We start from the raw sequence: 8,647 nt of genomic DNA, 5'->3' as shown, positions 1-8,647 counted from the left end.
TTGGTTATTAGATACTGCTCCAGCCAGCCAGAGAATCCTCCGCCGCAAGCAGCAGGCGCACCTCGCAAACGGAGGGCGCCCTTACTCCCAGCAAATGGGCGATAGAAAACCGATCGGTGCCTATGCCATTCCCAATATCCGCTGGCATGACGTCGGGGCAGCATGACTACGAGCAATTTTTTTAATTTTTTTTTTTTTTTGCCGATGCCCGTGATGCCGCCCCCCACCACGATGCCGCCCTGGGCAACCGCCCGTGTCGCCCGTATCAAAACCGCTACTGGTCTTGGGAGTCCTCAGTTGGCACACAAATGAGCTTTCTCCCTGAAATGCCACGAACTTCTACAGAGACATCCTAAGCGTCTTGACCAGTTGCATTACAGTGTTGTGCAGCAGCTACACTGCATGTTTGCATGTCAAATTGAATGCCAAACATTATTTTATTGTTTGAGTAATCTACTTTTCAATGACAATAACATCTAATGAAATCTGGTTCTCGGTTACTCATATTTAGCCAAATTTCTCAAAATCTTTATATTCCTTTTCTGTGCCTTTTCTGCTTTTCCTGCACTGACGCACACACGTTAATTTTGTTTTTTCTGATATTCAGCAACCTCCCGCCTTACTCCGCATCTCCTCCATACCCTTCGAGTGGCCTCAAGTCCCTACTGCGAACTCATATTTCTCTTCTTTTGCTTTCAGCAGCCCTTCACATTTCTTAAACCTCTTATAAGGACTTTGAAGACCTTTCACCGCCATCCCCTGGCCTCAAGCTTCACCCTGAGTTTTTCATCTTCTTTGGCCACGATTTTTCTCCTTTCCTGTATCTCACACTAAATTCTATCTCTGCAATCTTTCCTCATAATAATTTAATTTCATATATATATTAAAAGGGGATTTGTTTGCTCAAAACTAAAGTCAAGTGTTTGTTCTGGGCATTTGGCAGACTCTTGACTTTTCCTTATCCTCTTGACCTTACAATGTGCATTTTAAGTGCCCTGAGATATCCACTCCACACTGACCTTCTCTTGCATATATTTGGTCAGGTTTTATCATCCGAGCCTAAATGCCACATTTTTATTTTTGAACCTACTCTTGTATTAGACTAGGTAGCGCACGTGGTTAGCACTGTTGACTATTGCCACACAACAAGATCCAGGACGACAGCAAGGTCCTGGGTTTGATTTCAGATTGGGACCTTTCTTTGTGGAGCTTCCAGGTTTTATCTGTGCATGCATGGGTTCTCTCTGAACTATCTGGAGCTTTTTCTTCTTCTTTTTTTTCAAAGACATGCAAGTTAGGGTAATTAGTGATTAATTAGTAATTAGTTATCACTTGTGAGGGTGACAGATTGTCTGACTCTCTATGTCTGCCCTGCGACAGACTCACTATCTGTCCAGGGTGTACCCCAGCTTTTGCCCTATGACAGCTGAGATAGGCTCCAGCCCCACAATGATCCTGAATTGGATCACTATATTTAACCTAACATGATCTTTACACTACAGTCACACAGTCTCTGTGATCTATCCAACATCCATCTGGTCTTAGTCTGCAATCGCTAATGTCAAAATAAAATGTGTTTTTTGTCAAACTAAGCTAATAACGAAAACCCTGTTGTTCATGTTTTAAGTGAGGCAGACAGATACATTATTGTGCGCTGCAAACAGAAATGTAAAATAACAAAATGGTATTTATTTAACTGGGTGCTCCTGTTATGGTTTTAGGACTGGGGTGGAGTTTGTTTTCTTTCTGTTCTTTTTCTTCCTCTGTTTTGTTAATTGGAGTCGTTGGTCTGTGTTCAATCTATCGATGGAGCCTTTCTGGCTGAGCTGTTCTCCTTATAACTTTCCACAATGAAGCAATTAAGCAGCAGGTATATCAAGGTTGTGTGGCTTTAAGACTCTTTAGACTGCTCATATCACTATAGTAACTTTTAGGTTTGTTTTGTTTGAAATTGCTTTTGGAAAAACTATTAAGCTAACTTGTTGCCTCTACTCACCTCGCAGACTCTTGCCAGAGAATCCTGGTGAAGCTCAGCTGACCACACACCTCTCTTGCTTCTGCGATCCTCTCTGGCCTTAAAATCTCAGTAAGAAGTCTCTCATACCAGGCCCCAAACTGCCTGTTTCTATCCACCTGAAAATCTTAGAACTATGTCTGCCAACCCAGTGCTCCTTCCCCACTCAGCCTCCGCAGTGTAAAAATGTCAGATCACTCAACTCTAGTTCCAATTACGCTTATCTCACCTTCTAGAATAGACAGCAACCTATCCTCTCCCCTAACACCCATGTGAACTTTCCTGAACTGAAGTTTCTTTCTCACCTTCACCCTCAATCATTCCATAAATGACTCCATAAGTACTGTCGCTCGAGTCTGCTCTTTCGGTCCGGTCAGAATCACATGACAACAGCTCATTTTTCATCCAACTGGTGATTCTAAATTGGCAGCAGATGAGAGATGGAGCGATGAATGAGGTGCCGAAAACAGCCCTGAGCTATTCAAGGGTAAAGATGTTTATATAGAGTAGATGAGATAAGATTTGATTGTGTGTTTATATGTTTGCTTGGATCCATAAAAGACTTGGAAATTAAAACTCTTCCTACTTTCTCTCTTAAAGCTCCTAGCCCATGTCCTTGTTATTGATGATGGTGGTGGTTGTGGTGTTATTGTTAACCAGAGTTTCACATCATTAGCCATTAGTCATTTTCATGACTAAAGCATAGAGAAATCAAACACACATCAAAATAGAGAGCTTCTTTATTAAATGTTACAATTTTTCATAAACGAATTAGAAATAATAAAATATTTTCTTCCCAGTGAGTTACATAATTTGCATTAATTTAATGCAGGCCATTGGTAAATTGAACAGCTGCAAAACACATGCATGTGTGGCAGCAATTGACCATTCGCTAATCTAGGCACTGCTGATCAGTCAAGCTCTTGATTATTTGACTGATTCAGGTGACATTTCAATAAACTTCATTCTCCACAATTAAAGATTTTAATGGATGACGTAGTAACAAAAAAACCTGCAACTGTCACATATTTCACAACTGTAATCCAGGATGCTACAAGATCCAACTGTAGGGTAAATCTTAGCAGCTCTGTGAGCTTTTAACTAGATTTAAGGATGTCTCCTGTAGTCAGTACGTTATGACATAGCACTGCACTCCTATCAACATGCTGAATAAAATATGAGCAATGGGGTGTTTGCATGTTATCTACCCAGTCAACCATGACACAACACCCTTTCCTATCATACTTACAAGATTGGTTATATTATAGCTCAGTGGTGCAATACAACAACAATGTGCCTGCATTATTTGCATGATTTATTTAATACATTTTTTTACATTTAAGCTTAGCTTTCCATTGCAATTTGGTTAAAATACTTTGGTTAGAGCTAGGAGCATGTAGCTTTATTACATGAGTAATCAGGTCAGTACTTTTCTCCACTATGTCTGAAATTAAAGGCGTGTTGTTTGGTGGTTAATCTGCAAGTACTTAATTATCAGCTGCACATGTGCTGTGGAAAGATCGAGATCAAAGGATCAGGAAAGTAGCAAAGGGTCAATTGCACACAGATTTATGGTCTCTGTAAGGAATACTAAACCAGTGTTATTTACTGTAAACAATCATATGGAGATGTAATTTTTTTATCATTCTTGAAAGGTACAATAAAGATTGTTCCTGAAAATGAGACCTCGTGTCTCAATGAGATTTACCTGTATAGATAAAGATGAAATAAAAGTTTTCATCCTTTAGATGTGATGTTTTTTTACCGAGTAAGGCTTATCAGAAATTCAATAAGAGTTATTCACTGTTTTAAATATGAGCTTCAAAAGCTTCCATATGCCTCTCGGTGGAGCTGAAACTTGCTGAAGCACCTTTCCCGTGGCGACTGAGCTGCTCGTCAGGCTCTCTAATGTGCAGATCACATAGTGAGAACGGACTTCTTCTTTCAGGCTTCCTCTCCTCTCTCAACATTTTGCCCTTTGTACCTGTGTGTGAATCGTTCCCCACCTCATCGGGATGTTTGTTTTCCACCTGAAATAGATGAGAATACAATGTTTTTCATTTTAATGTCCTAAATGGCCAACATGAGCAATTACAGGCTTTGCAATTTTCTGCACTTTTTAGTTGTCAGTTTCAATTTAGACCTTCCCCCCTTGAGCCTAATTTCATCTCACTGTGAAGCTTCTTGATATTTCACTTGGGTTTTGTTCCTGCATTAATATTCATTGTGTGATTAATTCTAACTGACGGCTATCTCCCTGGACTGAATGTTGACTCCTGGTCAGATGCTCCAGTATATTGTCTGTAGTTCTACAATAATAAATGAATAAATAGAATAAATAAACAATTTATATTAAATTACCTGAGCTAATTTACATGCCAAAATATGACACATTTGGAAATGTTTGAACATTGTATTATTGGTGTTTGTGCTGATGTATTATTACAATTTCCTGTTTTGTCAACAAATATGTCTGTATTTCTCTCAAAAAAAGAAATTGTACACTATTGAGGGATGAGAGTGCACCTATTGGTTCTTCATATTCTGCTATTTATAATTACCGGTATAATGGCGTGTGCACAGTTTCAAAACATGAGGTCGGTGAATTTAGGCAAAAACTTCCTACTATTCCAAACTGTCTTTTTCAGAATTGTCACAGCTCAGACGATGGATATGTAAGCCCCGCCCATTTGCTCCATAAACCTTTCATTTGCAAATTTTAGAGAGACTGGCTTTAAAGAATAACAAGAACAGCTTGTTTCAAATGGAGAATGATCCCTACTTTAAAATAAGTCAACATCACTTAAAGAAACTTAGTATCATATCTACTATAATGCAGTCTGATGTCATGCTATAATGATGGTAGTGTTCATATATATGCATCTTTGTATGTTCCCTATCTGCTCCTAGACAAGTGGACTAATATTGATAAAACTTTGCATGAACATTGCTCAGGGCACTGTGAGTGTTAATATCTATATCATATACAAATATTTTATGCAAATTCCAACAATTGTATATATTTGTACATTTCATAGTTTAATTTAGCACACAATAGCAACCTGACAACTACATTTACCGTGCACACATTTGTTGAAGTTTAAATGTGTGCTTCATTTCTGAAAGAATTCACTATGAAAATCCCTAAGGCTGAGAAAATAGCTCAGCAAAGCAGAAGCCAGCAAGGTGGGAATAAGAACATGAAGTTTGGGTGAGAATCATCATGTCTTGAGACTTTTTATGAAGCAAGCTGTCTGGTATTATATCCTCTCTATTAATATTTGAATAACTTTTCAATAATAAATAAGGTTTAACCTCCTATTAAACAGGCTTTCCATTCTGGGAAAAAATAAGTTATGTTAACAAGAAAGTTCATGCATTCGTGTGAAAATTAAGAGGGTAAGTAACAGCCAGGTGCTGCTAATCAAATTCACTTGATTAACCGATCATCAGCAAATGTGAACATCACCACCATTAACATATGTGTTAACTCAATGCCACAATCTTCCCAGGAGTGGATATCTCAGCAAATCCCTCCCAAGGTCAGACAGTTCAACGTTCAGAGAAACTGCAAAAGACCCAAGAGCAACATCTCAGACTCCTGCAGGCCTCTGTCATCATGTTCGGTTTTCAAGTTCATGAAGGTACAAGAAGAAGATTGAAGATCGTATCAACTGCCAAGGATGGTAGGTCATGCATCAAGGTGTTGCAATATTTCTACCCGACTGAAATGCAGTGGCGGGACCTTAAGAGACCTGCGCATAAATGAATCCCAGCAAATTGCATGTAGACCTTTGAAGGTCTACCGTATAGGCACATAACTTGTGCTTCCGCTAACATTTTTGTGGTGACAGAACTATTTAAAAATCTATTGATTTCCATCTTCAAGAGAATCTCCAACGTTTGGAAATCCTCTGATTGACTGAGAAGCTGCATGAAAAAATCAATAAAAAATTATTTTTTGCTCTGTATTTGGTGCAGAGCCTCAGTCAAGCTGTGCATAGAGGCTGGATGCAGGAGGGAAATTGTCAGCCAGTATCTATACCATCAAAGGTGATTATCAGTTGGAAGTTTTCATAAATACATGTTGTAACTTGTGTTTTTGGAAATGCGCAAAAAAAAAAAACTTGAATAACAAGACAGCAATTTCAAAGCTGTTTTTGTGTTAAAGGTGATTTTGATCAAAAGAACTGCCTTTCCTCAGTGCTGTATCTCTGGTTTGCAAAAACAAGAATGTAAATGAGACAAATTTGGAGCTGTTGAAAGATTTACCTCTTCCTTATTGACTAGCTACCACCCACTGCTTCTCCTCTCCAATGCAGTCTGGACTAGTTCTTTTTTCTGCTAAAAGGACAGACATTAAATCAGTGTCTAGTTTCTTACCCTTTCTGAAAAAAACAAAATAGCAAAACATTCTATAAAATTCCCTCCTGGGTAGCTGACATATTATCATGTGTGATCACATAAATCCATGCCTATGGAGAAATATCTATCAAAAAAAACTTTTGTCTGAGTACCTGTAAAAATCAATGTTTGTTTTATATGACATATAGGAAAGTAATCGATTCCATGCTTATCAGAGATATTGTTTGATTGATTAATCTTTAAATTTATTAAAACATTTCTTTTCTATATGGGCACATATTTATTATATACATACTGAAAAATCAACATCATTATCCTCAATAAATGAAATCTAAAAAGATTGCCAGCTTTGTAAGTTTTGTGTCTGAATTTTTGGAAAAGAGACTGTTTGGTGTCAGAGATGTAAAATTCACTGAAAGTCAGTCTAATTGTTCAATACTCAGTGACGAATTTTATGTTGTCTCATTACAGGAAAAACATCATTTTTTTCATGCAGGATCTGTCAAACAAGATGAACAACAGAAAAATGCCAGGACTACCAACCCTGCATTCAAAAATTGTGCTTCTTGTGGCTGCAGAATATGAGGGGAAAACATGTGAAAATGTTCCTTTTTATGGACAACATTCACACTTATGTATATATTCCTTAACAAGTGTAAGCAAGTCATCACTGCTTTAACATAACATAACCTTTAACCCTGTGCTACAGGAATTTAAATGATGTGATTTGGGGGATTTGTAAACCTTTCATCTTTTTAATATTTCATGGTTTCATAGTGTGATCCAGATCAAGTTAGACTCAGGCCAAAAATTCCTTCGTAGTAAGTGTGTATACCAAAATTGAAATACAGATCGATTTAAAATGTATAAACAGCCTATCTGATATTAATGAATGGGTGATCAATCCTTAATTAATGTTTCAGAGGGAAGAGAAAGTGCGGGGGTTTTTGGGGTTGTTGTTTTTTTAGCTTTTACCACATTTGTTTTTGGCCTTAAATCTGTCTTACCTTAAGTTATGAAAACAGTTACAGCTGCCTTCACTGCTATAGTATATACCAGAAACACCTCCATAACTAACATCTATAATATCCCTAATAATTTGTGGCAAACTAGTGCATTTAAAGTAGTAGTAGGAGACTTTGTGTGGGATTCGCACATGTGTTTCCATAGACTCTCTGAAACGGCAGCTCAGGAGGCTTTATAGTTCCCCGCCTCTCATACTCTTCTTTCAATCTCAGTTACTTTTCGTTCAGTTTGTGAGGATTTTAGGTTCTCTGACCATGTGTTTTGAGTTTTGGTGGTTTGGATTTATTTTTGAGTTTGTGAAAATAATTGAGATTCTAGTTTTTGTGGTGTTTAGTCTTTCGAGTTTAATGTTATTCTCTTATTGCTTCTAAGTTTTGTTTGTTGTGGGTTTATTTATTTTTTTATATACCTTAGTTCTTCATCCTCTCCTGTGTCTCATCTCTGTGCAGTCAGCCTTTGTCTCTGTGTTTGTTTACCTTTGGTTTATGTCTACTTATAGGCTCAAATCAAGTTCGTAGTCTGTAGTCTTTGTTTATACTCTGGTTCTTCTTCTTGGCTTTGTGATATTTAGTTAGTGTCGTTAGTGATCCTATTGTTACCTCAGTCTTGTCATAATGTCTCTCTGTTCTGTATCCATGTTTATTTTCTGCCCGTGTAAATGTGGTGTGTCTTAGTTTAAGTTTCAGTATTACTTATACTTTGTGCTAGTCTCTTGTCTCGTGTGCATTGTGTTAAATTTACTTCCCTAGTCTGCTTATTTCTGATTTGCTCCCACTGTCTTTCCCACCCATTTCATCTTTGCCCCTGTGTATTTATGATGCTGTCTCCCCTTAGCCTAGTCGTGTCATACTGTTCTCCCAATCTTTGTTCCCAGTGTTAATTTTCATTGATATCTGTGTTCTCACTTTCACAGATTGATATAGGCCTTCAATAAAAGATTGTTTTAAGTTTCAAGCCTGCCTTGGACTCTGCATTGGTGGGCTTGCTCTTTCTTAGCACGACACAGTTAGCTCAATGGCTGGATTCTAATTAGTTTATTTTTACATTATTTAGTTGCATTGTGGGCGCATGCAGGAGCAAATGTAATATACTCGTCATGTAACGAGCGCATGTAACACTTTATTCTATACAATCCAAGAGGCCAACTTAGAATCACCAATTTATCTAACATGCATGCCTTTAGACCGTGGGAGGAAGACAGAAACCCAAGCAGGCACAGGCAAATGTTGCACGTAAAGACCA

At 37.9% G+C, this 8,647-nt stretch overlaps 1 protein-coding gene across 5 annotated transcripts in view; it reads right to left on the bottom strand.

Annotated features, from left to right (window-relative positions):
- Positions 1-2,736: 2,736 nt before the first annotated feature.
- The window catches only part of mlip (muscular LMNA-interacting protein), a 46,206-nt gene continuing 40,295 nt past the window's right edge, over positions 2,737-8,647 (bottom strand). For 3 of the 5 annotated variants that reach the window (XM_019366397.2, XM_005474087.4, XM_005474086.4), the window contains one exon: positions 2,737-4,044. In XM_019366397.2, coding sequence (XP_019221942.1) covers positions 3,823-4,044 — 222 coding nt within the window. In that variant the 3' untranslated portion in view covers positions 2,737-3,822. The remainder of the gene's footprint in view (positions 4,045-8,647) is intronic. The other 2 variants (XR_002064235.2, XR_269745.4) reach the window with 2 other exon arrangements.

Source organism: Oreochromis niloticus, linkage group LG13 (genome assembly GCF_001858045.2).
Source record: "Oreochromis niloticus isolate F11D_XX linkage group LG13, O_niloticus_UMD_NMBU, whole genome shotgun sequence".
In the NCBI taxonomy this organism is placed as follows: Eukaryota; Metazoa; Chordata; class Actinopteri; order Cichliformes; family Cichlidae; genus Oreochromis; species Oreochromis niloticus.
This window is presented reverse-complemented; position numbering and strand designations above follow the sequence as displayed.